A 23,814-nucleotide genomic window follows, 5' to 3' on the forward strand; every position below is an offset into this window, starting at 1 on the left:
CATGATTTATTTATAATTCAAGTGAAGGTTCATTTGTAAGTCGAAATGTTTTTGTGGTGTTGAGATATATTAAGTGCACGCTTAATTGTTTACTTCAAACAGCATTTCAGTGTCTTATAATGTTAATATAAACTCACCATCGTCTTCGACGTCGTCATGAGTAACACTGCATTCCCTACAGACGGCCGTCCTCTGTCCTCTTCGTGCGATTTGTTGCAATGCCAGCAGCTGTTGCTCTTCTAATTCCATGTCTTTGTATCCTTCCGGTGGACTCAGAGTCACGGCATCAACAAATTCAAGAGGTGGTGCAAATTTGGGGCTTTGCGGAGTTTGCTCGAAACCATCATACACGTTACAGTTACAATTCGGTTCACAACACGTCAACCGCACCATTTCATGCTGGTTACAGGTACAGACACCGTCGTCATCTTCTTCGTCGTAATCGCACTCTTCACGTATTAAAATAATATAGTCGGCATCAAAAAATTCGTTTTTGTTTTCGTTGAACACTACTCTGTTGCTCCTTTTATCTTTACTCTTTCCAGGTCTCTTCAACAGCGATTTGAGATTGTCGCGATCTGGATTGTGTTTGGCTCTCTCGCCGTCAATTCCCATATTGGCGATGTTCGCTCTTATCCTCGCTCTGGTAATTATATGAAACTGCTCTTCGTCGCAATCGCTATCGTCGTCAAGTTCATCGTACACTTCCCAGCAACCGTTGAATCCTGAGAATGTGTCGACCTGCCGCACGTCGAACTCGCAGAAGTCTCCTCCTGTAAAATCTACCGTATCAGTTCCTTCCGGTATTATTTCACCGTCGTTTGCGCTATCTAGTATACTTCGTGTCGCGCTAATAGAGTTCTGATTCTTTAAGATATTCTGATTAGTGTCGTAATCCGGTTCCTTGTTGTCCTGGGTTGTTGACGATTTATCGACCACCTGTTCTATGGTCTTACTGTTCTTGCATTTGTGCTGATCGGCATCGACATGTTTGTTTTTCTCAGTCTCCTCCAAAGACTCATCATCAGTTATTCCAGCCTTCTTCAGTTTTTGCTCCAGGTACTTCAGACGTGATCTCTTCTCATCTATCCTTTTATTGAGGTCTTTGCTATAAAGAACTTTATTTATTTCGTCGTTGTCTTGGGAATTATCCGATTGCTCGTCGCTATCATTTTCGCCTTTCTTGCGAACCTCAGCTGATTCTTTCCTATTTCCGTTCGCTCCTTCGGAATTTATCTCCGCCGCAACAGTACTCTCGTTCTCGCTATCCCCTGCGACGTCGAATACTAAGCGGCCGTTTTTGAAGGTCCAGCTCAAATGTTTGGAAACTGGACTGTTTACACCGTTGGATTTATTGCACGTCTGACTTGTGGTTTCACTTTCGTCGACGGTCTCGACATTTGGATGATGTTTTGAAAGCGACGGGTCCGGCGATGGCGTCCCGACAGTGCCGATGGTGTTCGGTTTGTCTCTTGTCTTTCTGGAATCACCACAGATGGAATTTAGATGGCCTGGATCGAGCGCGACGCAGACCTTGGCGGTCGAAACGCGACTGCACCCCGACGCCTGTGCGCATTTTGCGACGCCGATTTCGATCGATGGTCCCGTCGTCGTTTCAGACTGAGGCTGGTCCGCGCACAGACATACACACGCATCGCAACTAGCCTCCGATGAACCGGGCACATTCACTGCCTCACCTTCTCCCGCACACTGCTCCTCGGAGGTAGTCCCAACAGTTCCACCGTTGCTCGGACCGACACTATTTACCTTGGCACCCTTAATTATGCAAGACTGGCTCCTTTCGTCCGCGCCTCCCAGAGGTTCGTTCATTTCGTTGTCTAAGACTGGAGGCACTTCGCTGCGGTTGGCGCCGTCGACTCCGGCATACGTTCGCGGTGTGTCACTGTTAACTTGCACGGGTGCGGTACTGCCCACGTGCCCCTCGGTCACGATTGCATTGTTATGGTCGCAGCCTGGCAATACATGGTCATTGTCTCCTGGTGTGTCGTCACCATAACACTGATCACGTAAACTTGTCGATTTTTCGACTTCTGTGATACGAATTTGTCGGCCACCCGCGCTCCCATGTTCGCCTTCATCCTTTTCTGTTGCTCGCCGGGTCGTATCACCGGTTTCCGCTTTACATGCATTATCGTAGTCACGGTAGGACGATCCTGTGTGACGTTCTTCCGGTTCACCGATATCTACCTGCCCGCCGCAACCACCGACTTCCTCACCTGGACACCTAAATTCCTCAGGTGCTTCGATTATGGGTACGTCTAGATCGTCCGAAGCCAAGGGAGCCCTCGGACTGAGCGAGGTCAAGCTGGACATGTTCACCACACCATCGTCACCGTTGTGGATAGCTGATAAATCACTGAAGATGTCCACGAGATCCGTGGAAGACTGCTCAATTAAACGGCTTTCGACTGAATCTCCTTTGCAGTCCGGATTTAATCCTGTTTGTATTCCATTTACGTTTTCGTCATTCGGTTGGTTAAACGTGAAGCCTCCAAGTATTGGCAATCTATTGCAGTGCGATACTTCTTTGGAAGGGCTGGCCACGTCGCCGTCTCCGCTACCACATGATTGAACCTGCTTCAAATCCCAACTCGTATTATCTAAATTGTCGTTGAAATCCCCCGATTCCATATTTACATTTTTATGGTCGATAACACCTGACTCATCAGTTGCTGGCGCGATGACAAGGTTCTCATAAGTCGAAAATTCGGTGCCTTCGCAGTGCTGCATCTGTGACGAATGGCATCCTGATTTCCTCGGCACAAATGGCAATCTCACTTGACGGATCGGTATCTTCGATATCCGTTTGTCTTTTAATTTTTTGGAATCCCGACTGTCTGCTGTACCCCGACTGTCTGCCGTGATATCCGTTTGAGAATCTTTAATGACTTGGTAGTTATTATTACGAGTTTTATCAAACTCTAGATTTTCCTTAGACTCTGCTCCGCTGTCTCCATCACCGCTTTCTCTCGCCTCTTCGGAAATAGGGGAAAAATTGAATTCGTCACTCATCAAATTTACATCCGGAGTGATGCTCTCAAATTCGTTGCTTGGAGTTACGTTCATGTTTTCTGGTTTCATTATTAAACCGTATATAAGGGAAAATGTCCAAACATGTTTGCTATTGCAAACGAAACGTAATGTCGTTACAAGCAATAACCCAAACCGTCGATACAATTACTCTTCCATTATCAACGCTGATTGAATTATCCTGAAACAAAAAAATTAACCATTACAACAAGGCAACTTTGTTGTTATTGTGTTCTTCGTTGGCGTAGCATGATTACCCTTGTTAATATTACATATTACTATTATTATCATCCGCTGGGAACATATAGTGTAATTTAGCGTGTAGCATTATTGCCTGTTTGAACATAAGTGCTAAACGTAAGGTGTGAATTATTTTTTTTTTATATTGTTGAAATACAGTTTATTAAGATACCGTGTAATTGAGAAAATTTGTAATCTAGTCTGCTTTGGAAACGTCCGTAATTGAACTGCACCGATAACTGTCAAATGAAATGGAAAAACAAAAGAAAAAATAGTGGAGATAATAATTTTTAAAATATGTAAAGTTCTGATTATTTAGAATATGTATGTCCATTTTCAAATAAAAATTACTAGGATATTAAATTGCAACAATGCATAAACCATAGCTATTAAAAAAAAACAATGCGAGAAAATAAGGTTAGGAACTTGTTGACATTTAGTATAAACATGTGTACAGGCGTGGTACAAGTTACAACGAAACGTTTACTACAAATGTAAAAAAAAATCATTTAACGTCAAAAAGTAAATTGCAAAGATCAATCAAATGATTTATTAACTTTAGATGCCAGAAACATGCTGTTTCATCTCCAAACTTGAGGCGCTTACAAAGTGTGATCGATAAATTAAAAAAATATTGCGGAAAGGATAGTTTTTAAACAGAGAGGGCCAGTTTACAGAAGCGAAAATAAGTTAATCGTAATCAAATGCGAGATTGACTGAACACGTGATCAGATTGAATCAATCGAGGTTTCGGATTAAAATTTAATTCGAATTAAATATTTAATTCTCTTTCTAACCCCTAAGGTTTTGTTATGAAAAATATATGGATTTAAAAAAATACTGAGACGATCCTTAATTCATTAAATGCAAATGCGAGAAGGTCAGGTTAGGAATTTGTTGACGTTTCATGTAAACATTTATGCAGCCGTGGTGCAAATTACAACGAAATGTCTACCAACAATCTGACGACAAATTTAAATTAACCGTCGGAAAATGAGTTGTAGAGACTCCCATTTCTAGGTATACCGGGTGTTATGGAAGTCCACGTAATAAATTTAACCACCAAGAATAAATGTGTACCCATCGCTGTGTTGTTGTGTATGAAATGCTGAAAGCTGGCGTTGTTACGTAATAACATAACTGGCTTCAAGTTTTCTGGACCAGAATCAATCTTCATAATTTCTTGAACGATCACCGAAATTTGTTTTATGAAACAAGGATAATCTACACTATTACTATAATAGTATACTCTATTGGACCACTCTCAAAATAAGCTACTGAGATTTATCTCTGCAAATCTCTTTCGTCATTCCCCGAAATGACACTACTGAAATTTATAGAGATGACAGAAGTTACAACTTCAGTTATTGTTTTGAATTCAAGGATAAGCAGAATTAAAATATGTAGCAAAATTTTTAAGTCGTTACTTAACAAAACTCATGTTAGCTCATCGTATGGAAATTAATAGTGAAAAAGAACACACTGGGGGAGTGTTGTTTGGTGGACAAATTTTATCATTAGAAACAAATCACTCGGGAGATAAGATGTCGGGGACCGAGTAATCCAGGGAAGAGTCGACCAAGGGCAAGACGTCAGGGACGAATAATGCGTATCCCTAGCAAATTAGGTTTTAAAGTCATCAAATATGCATCTTATTCACCTAACCCTGTTCTCAGCAATTATCGTTTGTTTGAAGTTCTTACGGAAAATTTAAGGAGAAGGTGTACGAAACAACGTAAGCGAGAATACATTTTTAGTTCTCCATTCAATCAACAATTTAAACCGCTCGTTATTCAGATATTTAATGTACTATTAAGTATTCATTACTTATTGGCTTTTATTGCACCGAATGTATTTCAATTCATTAATAACTTAGTTACATTTCGACTCATAAAGGATGAAGTGTATAATTAAATTTGAGTGTTCAAGTTTGATTTGTTGGTGGCAACGATAACGTGTTCTGTGTTTGGTAGTGACAAATTAATGCTAATAAGTGTACTTCTACCATTTGACTGATTTGGCAGGTGGGATTATAAAGAGAACGTTCAATGTGGGTGGATCAGGTAAAATTTTATGTTTTTTTACCTCTGGTTACATATTATATCTCTTTTGTTGGATTATAAAGCAAAAATGTAAATACATTCAGGGATATTTCAACACTATTGTCTTTTTAAAAATTCATTCTTTTTCGATATCCTAAAGAGATCACAACATTGTTTTTTAATATAATTAGAGAGATTGGTACAGGCTAATTAATAAAGAACCTCATCCGCATTGGCAAATATTTATTCCCTTTGGAATCGTATTTTCGAAACAAAGTGAAATTAAAAAATGGAGAATGGTCTTCTTCTGTGCAAGATTGCTTTGAAGAATTACATCGAACTGACAACATGTTAAATATTTTTGAATCAAAGACATGCGGAAAAAAGTTCATAAGCTGCTGCGATAAGGTTCTCTATTGATCTGACTGTACATTATTCAAACGGCGACTTTGAAAGCAAACCAAATATCCAATTCAAAATAAAACAGGGAAAATCAAATTGAAACCGAGATAAAAGGGTATAAAATGTGAGTGGATTTAAGTTCTGTAATAACAACGGAAGGTATTATAAATTTATGGTGGGGCAATGTCGGCAATTACACGTGGTCCTTGTGTATATCTAAAGTGGTCCATTCTCTCCCCTAAAGATGGAGAATAGCCTTAATAAAATTTAGTATTGCGTAACTGACGAGTGGTTAAATTAAGTGGTAAAATTCATTAGGGTAAGCGGTTTTGCGGGTACATTTGTGTTAGATTATAAAAACAGTTGCAAGCAGGGAGCACTTTTTCCTCAGTTGCACGTTGTTTCAGCTTTCAGACACTTGGTTGTTTCCTCGAACTTATATTGTTAAGTTTCCGTCACATGTTTATGGTTAGCTAGACTTTAGGACAGCAATATCCCTTTAGTACAAACTAAAGTTTATATGTTCCCGTGAAACAGCTAGAGAATTTAAGAATGAACACCTAAGGTAAAAGGTGAACGCATACAATCCTAAAATAGCCAGACTTACCGAGCTGAAAGTTTAATATTTTCTTTGAACAAACATACTTTTATCTAATTTATTTTACTTAAAAGATTGACTGATGTTTGTTTTGGGACGAGATAGTATAAAACGAAAAGCTTATAACCACTGCCTCTAAGCATGAATATATTTTAAGGAACGTTTGCTAAAACACTCACGTTTAAGTTAATATTTCTGACCTCGCAATACAAAATCATCTTTTATTTCATCCGCTTATAAATCATTCCAGATATAAACCATGGAAGTCTGTGTACACGTTGTATGTAATAAAAAAACGTTCTCTTCTTGCAAAAAAATGATTTATATCTAGGTCGAGAAATACGAAGATATTTAACAAATTGCTGTTCCTGTTCAATAATGGAATCCTTTAAAATTGCAATGTCAATTTTCTCAATCCAGGCACAAGCTTCATAATTTCGAAGAGGAAAGTTTTAATGCGCTGGCTTTAACCAATTTCAAGTACAAAACTTCTATCGATGCCGTAAATGTGGTTTGACTAATTTGTATTAAATGAACTTTCCAAACTTAAAATAAAATTAAAATCTATTAAACTCATCCAAGGAGAATTGCAGAATAGTTTCATGGCACGAAAAAATGTTTCGCGTGGTTATAGTTATTTCCATAACTATAAAAGAGAAATGTATTCCAATAAATTTCAAAACGTTTTTATTTTTTTGGATTGATATTATGAAAAGTCGAAGTCGATTTTCATTTATTTTTAGGTAATTATCAACACTGACACGTTGAGAATATTTAAATAAAAAAGGATGATTTAAAACAACTTTTGAGGATCAAGCGGCATGTCGTTGGAGTTAACACTGAATTTTTATGAATGGCACGTTAAAAACACATATCACTGAATTTAAATGTTCCAGTACAAAACGATTTAGCAGCTTTGTGGTTAACATACCGGAAATTTCCGCAACAAAAACAAAATTGTCGAAATTTCACAACTGTGTACCACACGAACGAGCTAAATTAAACATAAAACCTTTTATTTTTCTCAAGTGGAAAGACTCGGCTAATATTGCTTGCAAAAACCGGCGAGTTGGCGTGTTATCTTAACATTTTTAAGTTTCAGAATGCTCCAAGTCCAACGAACTTATTATCAGAGTACCTCTTTACAACCACTCCGCACTGGCAAACACAAACAACTATTACTACACAAGTACACCTACACTTGTCGTCATCGAGGTGCTCGCTACTCAACATACAACGTAAGAAAGTAATCAACTGGGTAAGGGGTTGCGGTAGCCCCACAGCAATAATGACGCTCGTTTAAATCGATGGGGAAAGTTACGTGCCGTATTAAAAATGCATTGTTTCCCAGGAGACCACCGGGTCGATCAACAGACCCATTTTTCTGTCCGCAATATTTTGGAAAATCTTATAAAACTGTGTTTAACTAAACATCGACCCACGCAATACGCTTTTTTGTTACGGAGAGAATTTAATAATTCATGCCTTCCTATGCCTTTATACAAAAAGTTTCAATTATATGGCGCTTAGTTATGTACATAATTTCATGTCCATTAACATATATTTTTAGAGTCTCGCAGAAAGCTCGACGTAGGTACTTGTCACAGTCATAGAGTTTTCGTTGGTGTCGTCAACAAGCTAAAGGGAAAGCACCTAAGTTATGACTTACAAATAATTTGGTTTTTATCGCGCAGTAGCTTCCCTTTGCAGCAAATAAAACCATCCCAGGCTTGTAATTCGTAATAATACTTTAGTTGAGAATCTCCCCTAGAGGCTGCTGCAGTGTGATTGTCGTAAATCTTCGAGATTATTTTGTGTTTCTTGGAGATTACTGAATTCTGAATATCAGCACTTGAGCAATAGAATAATTTCAACAGATTAACCTTTGCCAAGGAAATGACGATTACAAAAAGACATGTTTTTGTTTTGTTTTTGTTGTTGTTTATGTTATTTTACATTAACAAATTTCATAACTACAAACAAACTATTGTACCATACCAATTAAAGATTTTGGAATTTACTTATGTAGTTCTTATTATTTTTTTTTTGGCGAACGAACCATTTTATTGTCCTTATGACACTGGAGTGGATACATCCTTGTTATATATTCATTGCTTCTCACTATCGACCGTTCGTTTCAAACTTTTTTGCATAATCTAATAGTTCGCGGCTCGTGTTCATTTCAAATGATATCTTGCTTGTACCTGATATTACGATACCTACAGACGACCCAACATATTATGTACTGATTTTTAAAAATGAATGACTCAATAATTAGAAAACCTAAAAAGCAGTAGTTCACAGCTTTTTTTAGAATCAAATAGTATCCATCAAAGTTAGCGATTATTTAGTGTTATGTGAGTGGTTGAGAGCTGATTTGACCCGATTTAACTTGACTTAACGTGATTAGTGCCGACCGTCAAGGAATTAATTTCAAAAAAGATCATAAAAACTAAAAACTTAATTAAACCGTAATTTTAATTTTGTTAATCTGACGCCAGACTACAATTTAAACTTGTAAATAAAATTTGAGTGTCTGTCTTTTATTTGGATACTTTAAACACATTTTTGTCTGTCTGTCTGGTTCTGTCTTAATCCATTTACTTCCAAAACTAAGAGATGATTTTCTTCAAACAAACATTCTCTGAACGGGAAAATTCTTGATTATGTTCTGCACTTTGTTTCATCGCCATATGATGGCGATCTAGGAGCGCAGCAACGATAAACCTATCCAATGCCTACTATGAATGTATGTAGATCTATAGTGAGCTCGCCTCTCTTATTTCTATTTCATCAAGTGCGGTAGTAACACCTCATGTTTTTTACGCTAGAGTCTTCAAGGATACAAGTTAAATTTTAATTACATTCTTACTTTTCTCTCTTTATGATCATCTAAGGTAAATAATTATTTGCCTGATTTCTTCCAATTTCTTAACTGTAAGATTAGAGTTGATTTTTTTAACGATTGTCAGTTATTAACGCATTACGAGTTGCATGACTTTCTTTGTAACTTTCCTAAGTCCAACAACTTTATATTCGAACTTTATATTATAACGAAAAGCTGTAAGCATACGGAGTCCTTAATTTGATTTAACGCAAAGACATATTTTATGTTGTACATTACCCTTTCTTAAATTAAATTAAGATACTTTAAAATTGGCAATCTCAAATTGATTAGAAACAACTGTCAGCACTAATGATACGCAGTTCTAACGGAATAGTGTGTAGGAAACTGCATAAAGTCTGAAGTTCGTTTCAGTAGGATTAAGTTAACTGCTACGCTGCTAGGGCAAAGTTATTTCAATCAACATTTACACTGCCTTTGCAACTAGAGCAGCAAGACTGAAACTTGGCCACATTGGTCTTCTTGCTTAAATCTATTTAATTACACTGCGTGAATATTGTAATGTAATAGACACGCAATATGCTAGTATGTATTACAGCTACATCAATTAATAAGTGAATGTACAAAAACAATTACCATACTTTAAGGTTATTTGTTAACTATAATACAACTAAAAAATACTGTTATCACATTACCTATTGTATGAAAAACGGAATCGAAAAATGAGAAGGATTCGTTGAAATTTTTTGCGTTTATAATAAAAAAAAATAATTGTACCTATGAAATATTCATTTAATTTAATTTAATCTTATGAAACTAAAATGACGTTTAAATATACACTTTTTTACCCTACATGATTCGCATTTACACCGAAAATATATTTATCACAATATTAAGAGGAATTTAATTAATCCCGCTGGTTCAAATAATTTGCGTTAATTAATATGAACTTTGATGAAAAGTGTGATTACATACCTATATAAATGTTAAATTTTATGCCAAGCAGAAGTTTCTAATTTAAATACGTATAACAGAGGACTTGTTTTATATTAAATTTGTTTAAATTAAAAATTGCGTCACTCAACATCAAACTTCGCTTTGAAAACGTTCCAGACGATTTTTAGAAACCTCACAGGGTCAAATCTAAATATGACAATTAAATCACTACATCGCTAATATTTTTAGAGAACTAGGGTTGACACTGCAAGGTTTTCAGTAACAAACGGAGGTTCCACGTACTTCGAAGAAGTCAGGAAAAACTATTATCATTGGCACGAAACATACGTACTATCAATGATATATTTAAATCACTGCCTCAAAAAGACTGTTTCCTTTCATTGCCGGACGGGATGTTCTCCTCTGACTTAATTTAGCAACATATCGCTGTGGAACCCCAAGAATGGAGTTTTTGAAGGTACAAAATATCAATTTCGCAGAGAAAAAAAACCGACGAATGTCAGCTAAGAATTTCATCATTCACAAGAATCTTTAAAAAAATCAGTAAAAAAGTGAAACCATAGTGTGTAAAAATGTTTACTTGTTAGGAATTAAAAAAAAATGGTCATCCGACTTCATCTGAAAACTGCGATCGTATTTACGGCTCCCGGTTGTCGCTTAAGACCGCAAAAATATTTGTATTGACAAAAGTGCCCTTTCTGGATTAATGATATATGTATTATTATTACCTAAATGACACAGTTAACAGAAAAATGGTTAATACTTAAAACAATTGTTTAGCTACGCAATACTTTTATGTATCCATCAGTTAAGAAATCACTTAGCACGTAATTCTCGTATCTAAGATTAATTTTACAGCTCGTTTCGTTATATATGAACAAGAAAACTGCTTTACTTTTGTAATTTATTTGGATGAAATATATGGCTACCTGCCTCGAGATATCTATTATGTTTGTGACAGTTAAACTCCCTTCAGGTTTGTAAAGAAATAACATTCTTGTGCTTAAAATAGAAGTTGGTAATTGAAAATCGATTGAGAGTCAAGTACAGATGGCTAATTTTATCGTTGATTCAGTGACACATTTACGTATTCATGTTAAAATAGTTACAAATGAATGAATGCACATTTAATTTAATTATTGTTACATTTAACATTGATATTCACATCAACCATCAACACAGTTTTATTCGCACTTACCATATAAATCCCAAATAGTTTTTAAGAATTGATTTGTAAAAAAAAGTACTGAGAAAGCAGAAATAAACCGCCGAGAATGATGAGAAACAAACAAAAAGATAACAAACCACAAAGAGCTTTTCATTCCGAGACGTAATTTGTTTCCAATCTGGGAAACCTTGACCCAATAGAGGACGAATACGGAATCGTTTAAATCCGAGAAAGCTTCCAGGAACATGTTCAATGGGTTCCACTTTACATCACTTTGTATTTCTATTTTAAATTTAATTAAAGTGGGATTTGTAAAATTTTCGTATTAAATTGCATTCTGGGGAGTAAACGAAAACTCATGTAAGAAAGGAATACGATGCAATTTAAAAAGTTGATTAAATGTAACAGCAAGTAAAGCCAATTAGTTTATTTCAATCTCTGCATCTTTGTAAGATTACAAACAAATCAAAACAATGTTAGCAATAGTTTCCTGGCGCATCCACCATTTTTATTTACTTACGCATGCACCGTAAATACTGCAGCTAATAGTTATATGTAACGCATACAAGTAAATCTTGTTGCCTGTATGATGTTGCCCTGTACCCTATTCTAGCAGAATCTACCAAGATTCCATCAGCATTTCTCTCGTATATGTATACTAAATTAAAACAATAAACACTCTCAGTCTGCCAGCGTTCCATATTGCAGAATAAATTATTAATGCTCGCTCCAGTGTGAACTGCCACCAGCAGAATATTGTTAAATTTACCGAGCTGATAACAGCGCTTCTGAATTCAGGAATACAGAGTTCGACAAAGTTTGTCTTCAATAAAACATTATATGAAATAGAAATAAACAAAGATCGTCCTCTGATTATAAATATTACAATTTAAATGTTGTTTCATTTGCAACTCTATCTCCATGTTTCTATAAAATCATAATATTAATTCCTTTATGAATTTAATCTATTTCCCCAAATTAGTAATTTGCATGTACATTAACCTAGGTACTTTAAATACGACAAGTTAAATGCAAATAAATCTATAAAATGTTTCCTTGATGGCAAATAACAAAATATAATTAAATAATAATAACAAAATTGTTTAAATAAAATAATACTGATATCGGAACGTACACAAGCACTAAATTACATTTAAAAAGCTAATGATGAAAATAGATTCCTCATTATATACTCATATATTATCAAAGTGAAAATATAATAAATATACAGTAAAGAATGGGTTATTTAAGTTTATTGATTTAATAATAATAACAAAACAAAAAGTTCACAAAAAGGCACTATAATTTACTACTTTTCTAATTAAAAAAATAGCTTCACAAACCGGTCTGCATTTTAAAAAATAACGACAAGTTTCAAAGGCATGGCAATTAACTGCATTATCTTAAAACTAAGAAAATGAATCAAATATTTGAGGATTTTAGTTTCGTGAAAAGAAACAACAGTCTTTGTTAAACTTCTTAAAAGAAATTAATGGGGATAATTCTTCTAAAGAGCAAAGGTGAAATTTCTTTATTGTGCAGCTCTATTGGCGAAAAAAAGGAAACAAAGAAAGACAAACTACGAAGAAGCTTCATTTTGTATCAGCTAAGTTACCCTACTTTGAAATCATTAATTTATTAGAAATATTAAACACTGCTTTTGTTATCTCAAACAATTATAAACAGTAAATTAATTTTTTTCAAAATAAAAGTTAAACTATGAAAAATAACCAGCGAATTATCAATTACGATATAAATTCTAAATTTAATGACGATCTCCCATTCTTAAGAATTTTTCGTCGTCATAATTATCCCTGGTGGTACATATTACCTGATACAAGTTAATTATTTAATTAAAACTTTACTGGTGACAATATTTTCAGGTTAACAGTTAAAGTGACTGCGTTTAGGCACACCTTTCCAGGTCTGCCTAATTAATTTTACATTGTCCACTGTTATATTTTTGCTTCAGTCATCCCTGTGCAATTAAAATTTTAACAAGTTTAACGGATCACCCTCCTTGTTATGTAAATAACGTTCTCATATTTTCCAATTTCATTCTAGCAAATCATTTCATCTCAACTTTATTGGTTATTATCACGGATTTAATTTACATTTCCTTAAGCATCAGGTTTCTACCTATTTCTACAAATCGATCTAAATAATTCGGTATTTAAAATGAATTCATAAATGTTTTACCAAAATATCTTAGATACATTGGTATAGTTTCCTCTTGAAGAAGTGTTCATGTTTGTTAACTTTTAATAAATAAAAGCAAATGACGTAAAGTATTTGTTAAAATAAAAAATTAAAATACCCACTGGCGTAGCTAATAACTTTATCACTAGTGCCAACCCAACGGTACTTTGACCATTCGGGTCTACAATGGACGAGCTTTTAATATAAGCGTAAACTGTCTTTTACTATCAATATAAACAAATAAATAAATATATAAATAAAAAATCGTAGCCTTCTATAGAATAAAAGTATTCAATTATAATAGATATATTATTTAAAACTGAACTTTTCAATAGGTTTCCTACAAAATCTGACTGTCCGCGTCCGTATATTTTATACCCAAATCCAAGCCACAAGAATAGAATGCATCGGGTGTTTTTTTAAATTTCACCTCGTAGTAGGCGTTGAAGAGTCGAATGTGAACGCACCACTCGTGTAAAACGTAAGATTTAAACAACTGATCCGTGATCCGGAATCTGTAGGTATAGTGCGATCACAATAAACTCTTCAACGCCTACTATGAGGTGAAATTTAAAAAAATACCCGATATCTACATCGAAACCACACGGATATATTACATTCTATCACAATTTTTAAATGATGGTTTCATACATAGTGATGGAAAATTGTTCATGTAAGTAAAAACAAAGAAATTTTCTATTGCGAATCTTATTCATGAGTAGGTATAAAAGGAAAAAACAGAAATTAACATAAAAGCCGATGTACCACGTGTAAGATCTTATGACGAGTTTTATTTATCTAATTCAGATTTTCTGATAAGCATGAGGGTTAGAAAAAACATAGAACTAAAATTGAAACTGTCACCATAGTGAAAGAAATATCTCTGTTCGCAGCATTGAATTTTATTATGAATTTGCATTTCAAAACTTTACCGATTTACATCACAGAAATTGTTCGGGGTTTTATTTAGTTTGTTGACTTCAGTACCAACAACATACTGTGACAACTTAAGATCTGATGAATTATATATTTTTTCCGTTACTTTTCAAAACATAATATCTATTAGTAATAATAGGAATATGTATTCTAAAAATATGTATTTCAGAATCAGTCAGCGATAAATCTAAATAATAAACTGTCCGTCGGCAGTTTATATAACTTAGATTCTAATTTTATTGTAAGCTACAACAAAAACTTAAAACTTAAATTTAAAAAAAACTGGAATTGATATTGATATGGGAAAGTGTTGTGTAACATTTTTGGCGATAGTTTTGGAACACGCTGTATAAAAAGTAATATAGGTTAATTCCTTGTTAATAATTCTCTTTACAAATTAAAATACAATGCAATAAATTCCAATACGTTTTCATTGCTTTTCAATTATTCGTAAAATTTTACCTCCAAATTGATCAAATCCGTCAATTGGCAATTTATCATGGTTAGCATACTGATGGTCGCTGTTTTTCTGAAGTACGAAAATCTTCCAATATCAATTTTACGCGAAAATGTCTCATTTTCCTTTTATCATTGTTTTTTCCTTAAAGAAGATAAAGTCAATAATTAAATATCCTATTAAGATTTTATTTTATTCGTGTGTGTATGTTATTCGTTAAATAATAATAATCGAACAAGATTATTCAACCTTAGAATTACCACAAAAACTTAATTTAAGCTTTTAGAAAAATTTTGCAGTTGTATTAAATAAATTGAAAACAAAATGTTTATATAATCCTGACAACATACGAGAGTTCCAAGTTTCCGTTACGTTATCGAACCTTCACGTATTTATGACAATGGAATCCACGAACTTGAATAACAATAGAACAAGATAATGAATAATGATGGTTTCAACAAACATTAAAATATGCATTTCTCGTTCCATATATTCTCATAACTACATTCAATTCAGTTGGTAAATAGTGAGTCAAATATTTTTAAAACCAACAAAAGGCTAACTGTTCCGAGACGGTTGCCAAAATTCGACTACAATTGGGAAATTATTTTTTCGTTTCTTCTTCAAAATAAATTTAAGGTGGGTACAGTATTTATTGATCAACAATAGTTGATGGTAGTGCGATTAATTTTATTAACTTGTTGATCTACCACTGGTTGTACGCTCTGAACGATAAGAACTTCTCTAACGCCAATAACCAACATCGTTGAATACAGTAAGCCGGTAATTAGATTTATATCCTACAGGCGTGAACTTCCCCTAATTGAATGACGAGCTCTTCGAGGCTACACCTGTTTCCACACCCTTTTATTATTTTATTAATGAAAAAAAAAACTGGCCTTCTTCAATCTTCATGTATATAAAATTGGAGTTTACACAAAATTATTATGTTCAAATTATAAAAATGACACTGTCTAATACGGTAGTATCCAACCCGCATTATGTATAATTATTTTTAAATAGAAAAAAATAAAAATTTGTTAAATAAATGAGGAACGTTATCAAACATATTGAAATCATCTTAAAATCTCGAATAGTTTATCTTAAAATGATTTTTGTATAAATAACGGTGAAAACATTTTTAAGGTGCTTGCTCTATTTTAATAATATCGGTAATCTAATTTTCATATTTCTCCTTCATTATTCCTTTAATCTAGTAATAGTATTAAATTCACACTTAATTTTTATACACCTTATTCTTCGTATTGTTGGTTGCATAATTTCAAATGTTAATGCGACGATATTTGTGACGCTTAGAAATACTACATAAACCTTTTATAAAAACACCCTTCGACAACATATATTCGTAAACTGGTTGCCTAATCTCCATTATTTCATTTTTATAAAGATGTATTGATACATTCAAGGTACTTAATTTTTTGTGCTAGGACACGTTAACTTTGGTTAATACATAATATATCCGAATTGATTGTACTGAAATAAAATGACATTAGTAGTAGGAACACGTTTGATACGCAAAATATAAATATATTATAATTTTCAATTGAATTAATGGAAATTATACCTATTTACCACGAGAAAAAAATTAGGACAACATATCTGGAAAAAGCATCTGACCAACAGATGCGTACCAGCAAAGTTACTGACGGAAAACACAAATAGAAAACAGTCCTTTTAATTATATGCACCTAGTAACTTTTTCTTTATTTTCTAGATGCCAATCGATTTAAAGATCGATAACTAGTAGAGGTACTTTCAAGACTCATACTACAAAAGCTGTTTTAAATTAGTACAAGTTTTTCCAAATGTAATTTCTGAACTTTATTTGATATTTTGCAATATGAATCTTAAACATTTTAATGCTGTAAATTTTGAATAGCATCATTATGAACACAATAACTGTAATTAATTAAATTCTAGAGACTACCAAATAATTTGTTGTTGTTTTTTAATATAATAATACATTATACATACAAAAACAGAATAAATAAACTTATCTCATCAGATCTAAATACGAAAAATTGAACTACTAGATTTTCCGTGAATTATTCTGCCCGAAAAGAATCAAAAATTATGTTCACAGTTTTAGAAGCTATAAACTCTGAGTATTCAGTCTGAAGCGGCAACTTTTATATTTAAAGGGACATAAAATTTTATTCAACAGTCACTAAACTCATAAAATAAAATTTTTAGATACCTAAGTGAATATCGAGTTACATTTCAATTGCATAACTTAATATCTCAGAAATTATTCCAAGAGAAAACTCATAGTTAGTTTCAACTCCTCAAGTTGTTTGATTAATTAACGTTATAAAAGCATTCAGAAAGAAACAATACAGCAATTTATATTTCCAATATCATATTTATTTTATTAAATAAATAACAAAACTTGATGCTGAACCCTGCTGTTATTTAATTTTTACGGTGCTTATGCAGGCTGTAACAAAAATAAGTGCATTTATTTTAACTGGTAATAGCACTCATCAATTGCAACAACTTTTCTAAATAAAATGTCTTGAAATTTGCAAAATTGACTTGCCATTTGTCCACCTTTTATTTTGAGGTGACGTTCACGTTGAATGCAATTTTATAAATCTGAACATTTTCTTAAACAGGGATCGCAAAAACTGAATATTTTTATTCCCTTCGTATTGATTTGATTTGATGGATAAAAAGGTCTCACTTTCGTTTGTTTTTTGTTACCACCTTGTTTAATTTCTTTATTAAATGTAGCTAGTTAAATTAAAATCGTTTGATAGGCTGGTAAGCAAAGTTTTAGTAAATTTAAATTAATTTTTTGTTCGACACTGTCAGAATTTGAAAATTTTCTACTATGTGAACGGATTTTGATAAATGTCACAACTTGTCAAAACGAAACGTCAAGCTAATTTTAAAGGTTTTAAACGATTTGGAGCCTTTAAGGGGCTCGTCGAACAAAAAAACGTTGTATTCAACTCGTTCGTGTGTAAATTGGGCCAATTTACACACAAACTCGTCAAATAAACTACTATTTTAAAACCCTTCAGAATTTGTTTTCGAAAAAAAATTATTCAGAAAAGTTGTTGTAATTGATGAGTTACCAGTTAAAATTAATGCACTTATTTTTGTTACACCCTGTAGTACAATTATGTGTTGTATCATTGCTTAAATGTAATTGTACTTAAACAACCATAGCACTGAAAACTTTGGATCTGTTACATGATATTGACAAGTTAAAAACTGAATATGTCTACTACTGGATAATTTTGTAACCCATTTTATACAAAGACAACAACAAAAAATAAAGTTTTCCAAATGTTGTCAATGTCTGTGTCAAGGCCTCTGTATAATTAACAACCACCTACACCGAACATTGCTTCTCGGTTATCGTAATCAATAATACTGGCCGGGATGGAATACTACACATAAATAACGTTACAGGTCAACTGAATCTCTTTTCATTAGGAAGACATAGTAACTTCGTCGGCAAACTTTTTCATCACAGTTATTTTCAATGATTCTTTTCGGAGATCGGAGATGTCAAAATGTTTCTATAAGAATTCACTTTATTAAGCTTATTTTAACATTAAATTCAAAATATTTGATAAACCTACACTTCCATTAAATATTCATTACTTACTTAATTACTTTAAGAAATTTTACCTAAGTACTTGAATTTTTGGTGATAAAATTAACTAAGCTCTAAACATTTTTAAATATACTATTCAAAAGTATAGAGATAATCCTTTTTAAACTTGAAAAAATAAAACGTGGCTAATTTATTATCCTGATGCGATGAATAACAATGAATTTTTATGAAAGTTTTAATAGTTTTTCGTAAGTTAGGTAAGAAACGACGTTAGAGCTGTGCGTTACGAAACTTGATGCGAAAAAGATCCCCTTGATAAACAATAATCAATATCTTTGTCTAGCTGAGACCAACGTGATGTTTATAAATTCTAACACATTTCTAACAGTAAAGAAGCATATCACATTTTTCTTTTACAAGTTTCGAGTCGACTCGTTGAATTCGTACCCAAATATGACTGCATAAATTACATTAACCACCTGATAATTAAAAGTTAAAACCCGTAGGGCAAATTTATCTCCTTGCACTGAAATGACGGCGCAATTAAACTGAAATGAGCACGTTCTAGCTAGCTTTAATATTTAATATGGCGCCAACGTTCTCTCACTACTATCACTTATACCAGTTCCATACATTACGAATTACGTTTATAGCCCACCCTCCACATGTGCTTTGGGTATATACATACGTAGCTAGGTACTTGAATTAATTTTCTCATTTGCTTAGGTATTTCCATAAATCTCGCTCAGGTAATTTCTTACCAAAAATGTGCTTAATGGCCCAGATATAAGACCCGATATTCAGCATTTTGCAGAAACTCCAACGATGCCAAAAATAAAATCAATAGTCAGTTTTGTTAATCAAAACACTTACAAGGTATTAATTAGTATCTATGTAACACTTTAAAAAACATCAGTTTATCAAAAGTGTTACAGAATTAAAAAATTCAAGGAAAAGTAATATTGCATCGTGTGTCTGTCTGCAGCAAGTATCCTTTTCTTAACGGCTTCACTCAAAAAGAGAATGACAATGCGACACATACAACATTTATATCATAATGTACAATACTCCATAGGCTTGACAAGTTATAGATTCACATGTTACCAAAAAAAATCCGTAAATTTTAAGGCCCACTCTACAACAGAGCTTTCATTGCTTTTTTTTATGAAATATTTATTTATTGTTTAAAGATTGGTTCTTTGTAAAAACATGTATTTTTTTATTGAGACATTTTATATTTTATGAATGAGAAACCATTCCTCTCTACTATATCAAGTGGAAACTGATAAAACCGAATTTCGTAATTTTGCACTTACGTCACTTTTTTGTTGGAGCGACGTCTTTATGAAGTTAATAAGCTGTAATGGATAATAATCCATTAATTTAATAAAACCACATAGCCTTTTCAACAATATATTAAAAGAAAAAGATAGATTATAAACAACAGCAGGTTACAACAAAACATTACTAACTATGTTAATAATGATGAATCCTAAGTTTTCCAGGTTAAATGTTCGCGGCGGTATAATTTAATGTTACCATGCAGTTCAGCCACATTTACCATGTTACATTAATTAATATTAAAATAATTTCACATGCACTGTGATGTTAATAAAACAACCTTTGATTAAAGTCTGCTGAAAAAGAAAATTTTCCTTAGCCCAGCCTCACTTGATATAATACCGGCGTAAATTGTATCATATCAACTGAGGTCGAGGCCTAGGTAAATAACTATTTATTAATTTAAATTAAATTACGTCACATAGTACACACCCCACAACATTCTACCATTAACTAATTAATAATATACAGAATTAGCAACAACTACGTATGTCTACAAAGTTTCAAGTCAATTGGATATGTGGAAGTGGATCAAAATTAGATTACAAGTGAAATTAAATAAAAATTTGTAAAAATAGAAAAGCAAAAGATTCAGTTTATCGTAAAATCATGAAAGATATTTCTGTTCCTTATGATTTAAAAAATAGAAAGGTTATGTTTACATTAAACTTATTTAGCCTCAATGGTTCCGGGTATATTAAATTTTATTTATGTTTCATCAACGTAAAATTCAAGATATCTACACACATTATGCAAACCTTTTAGACTATACATTTGGACGCATTTGTAACACAAACACATTTAAAAGCTGTACATATCGTACGAAGTATGACGTGCTCTTCCCTTCAAGTCTTATAACGATCTAATCTAATAGATCGTAATAGGTGATGGATAATAATAGACCCTAGAAAAATACAAAATTGTCCGCTAACGAAATATCGTATGATTTAATTATGTATGTTATATTCATTACAGCTCATACTAAAATAAAAGAAAACATATAATTTCTACTTTTGTAACTAGTGTAATGAGTAGCCAAAATGACACAATAAAAATTCTTTTCAAAATGAAACAAAAATGTTAAAGATGTTTTGTTAAATAATTAAGTTAATGTTATTTGGGGAAAAGCTAAAAGTACAAATTTATGTCAGTATCCACCATTTAACTTGATCTCTTATTGCAGTACAATCTTAAACAAAACTAAAATTAGAATGAAGCATTCTGTTTCACTACGAAGACGCTAAAATAAAAAGAATAATGGTATTTAAGCCAAGTCGAGCGAATAATTACCGGAAATAGTCCAATAAGTTTGAAGATAACTATTCTATTGTGATTTAATCAGATGGAAACATCTATTTGGTAAATAAAACGTCATTTAAGATCACACGACACGTAACTGCACTGACAATTAAACGGTTCATTTAACTCCTGAAAATTTTACTTTCGTTTCTTGAAATCAGCATCCGCTTTGGATATTAAAACACAATAATTTATTCAAGTTTTACCGAACGTTACTTATTAGGAGCAATACAACATTTCGTTCCACTTGATTTACTTTTTATTTAAAATAAATTTACCATAATTACGAAGGTATACAAATAGATATTGCGATTCAGTGAAAATGCGAACGTTGCAGGAAGTATATCAGGCAAAAGTAATCAGTGAAAAGCGTTTTGCTACCAGTCGCGTGAAACGCCGTAATCATAATCGTTCCTAGAGAACATAAAAACATGAATTTCTAAAAAGAGAAGCTTTCTATTGTCTCATCGCAAAGCTCCTCACGTTTTCTGGACGTGCTTTAGGTGCCCATGTTGTCACCATGTCAGCGATATCAATGATTTAAGCCGAAGATCTCTCGATTTGGTTTTAAGGCTTTCTTTAAAAATTAAACACCGACAAATACACATTTTAAAATCTACAATAAATTAGGTACTACTCCTATTTTACCTCTAAAAATATGCACTATATTTAGGTAAACTAAACATTGTGATTATTAAGCTTGTCATCACACACTGTCACAATCGCTACCCAACCAGTTCCATAAATGTTGTCCCACAAATATGGTACTACAACTATTATGTGTGCTCTTTTAGTTAACCAAGCATGCAGGTATAAAAGACATTTGGTACATTAAGTGTTACCAGCTTTGTGTACATGTCTTTATGACAATTGCAAGAGCATCGACCTGAATCAACCGGATGAACATAAGAACCATCAGACAATAAAATAACCCTGTATCATTGTCGATCCAGCTTTGAACATAAAGTTTTATTCTCCGCAGGGGTGATGATATAAACAAATCCTACGCCGTTCTGTACCGAGTGAACATTTTTCTACATTTGTATTTCCTCCTATCGCTTCGAAAGATAACTTCCACAAGAATCGCTGTTAAAATTGTATAAGATACTTTTTCAACCTCTCTCAATGCACTAGTTTACGAAACCAACTATTGAACATCATTTTTTGTCTAGATACCGCAACGAGATAAAGCTTACTGTTACTCTGACAATGAATCATTTTTTTTTATTTGGTGACAGAAATCATAAAACGTTCGAATTTAATTATTTTGGAGTAATTACATTTTATTCATTCATGCACAACACAGAATTTTGTATTAAAAATGTATTTAATCATCGTCTAAATATGTAGAGTTTTGTTCCATTAAACTTATTCTATTTAGCCGTCATTGCTTCAACACAATTTTATGCATAAATTTGAACTTCACTCATATCGTAGTAAATTCCCTAGGGGTGGAAATGTTCGGTGGTCACATCTAGTAAACAAACTAGGTTTCGAGCTGTTAGTAACCTGTTATCGTTTATAAAATATTTTTTTATACCTCCATTATAAACGTATTGATATTGATATTTAATCAATATTATATGCCGAAAGTGGGCATTTTTTCACGACATGAAATAGAGTACCTACTTTATTTTACATTTTGGGGAACATTGTTTTACACTTCAGTAGGTACACTTTGATTAATCAAATTTTGCTTAATTTTCTACAGAAATAAATACAATACAAAATGAATCTCCGGTAAAATACTTGACAGTGCTTCATGATCATTTCCACCACAGTATTCACTAATTTTATTAAAGTACATAATTGTAAAAGAATTCTTAATGTGCACACTTCAACATGTGGTTACCTAAGTTACGAAATGCCAGTGCAACATTAATGCTATAGTTTGTCCAGCGAGAGATTGGTTGACGGTTGACATAACAATCCCTAAATTCTATGTAGAGAAAGTAATACTTAGCGCAGGTAAAATTTGAAATATATCCTTCAAGTAGTAACATTTTTGCCTTGAAATTATGCTCTAATTATGTAATGTATTCTAATGCATTTTGTAGTGTTGGGTTACAAGTCTACAATTTAAATCTCCCAATCTCTCGCTGGACGAAGTATACCTAATTCATATTTTGAAGTTCTATTAATAATCTTTTCGTAATAATTTTATTTTACAGAGACAATTACGTTGCAAGAAATTAAGTTACGTATAAAGCACTTTTTGCACTACGGTGTGCGTGTGAAGTTCCCACTTCTGCTGCTTTATACACATGTTGCATCAATAACTATTCTGCCAATAAGATCTAAGCTTTTAAACCTTCAAAGTTTATTCAAGCGAAGAAAAATCAAATTGTTATTGTGATTACATTTTGAAAGTATTTGTTTTTGATTTGGACTTACATACATGTAAATCAAATTAAAAATATAAGTCGATTGATAATGCGATTTTTATTGGTCCGTTTGGTTTGTCAATATTCTTGCTAGAAAATTTATGGCTATAAGTTTGGACAAGCAGTTCAGTCCGATATTTGTTCTGAAAAGTAGTTTATTCAATTTAATTTAATTTTTATTTTAGCTTCCGTTTCTTGATAACGATGCCTTCATAAAAAATGTAATATTGGACATTTATTTCCTCTTGGCTTGCGTTGAAATGTGGCCTACTTACAAAATGATGACAAGGTCTTTCGTCTCTTTGA

General features: G+C 32.9%; 1 protein-coding gene across 3 annotated transcripts in view; it reads right to left on the reverse strand.

The window, feature by feature from the left end:
- The window catches only part of LOC138132334 (uncharacterized), a 49,790-nt gene that overhangs the window by 20,344 nt on the left and 5,632 nt on the right, over positions 1-23,814 (reverse strand). The window contains exons 1-2 of one of the 3 annotated variants that reach the window (XM_069049827.1): positions 7,346-7,491; positions 138-3,232 (exon numbers count right to left, since the gene is read on the reverse strand). In XM_069049827.1, coding sequence (XP_068905928.1) covers positions 138-3,102 — 2,965 coding nt within the window. In that variant the 5' untranslated portion in view covers positions 3,103-3,232; positions 7,346-7,491. Of the gene's footprint in view, positions 1-137; positions 3,233-7,264; positions 7,492-23,814 lie in introns of those variants that run through there. The other 2 variants (XM_069049826.1, XM_069049825.1) reach the window with 2 other exon arrangements.

This window comes from Tenebrio molitor, chromosome 5, assembly GCF_963966145.1.
Source record: "Tenebrio molitor chromosome 5, icTenMoli1.1, whole genome shotgun sequence".
NCBI classification, from domain to species: domain Eukaryota; kingdom Metazoa; phylum Arthropoda; class Insecta; order Coleoptera; family Tenebrionidae; genus Tenebrio; species Tenebrio molitor.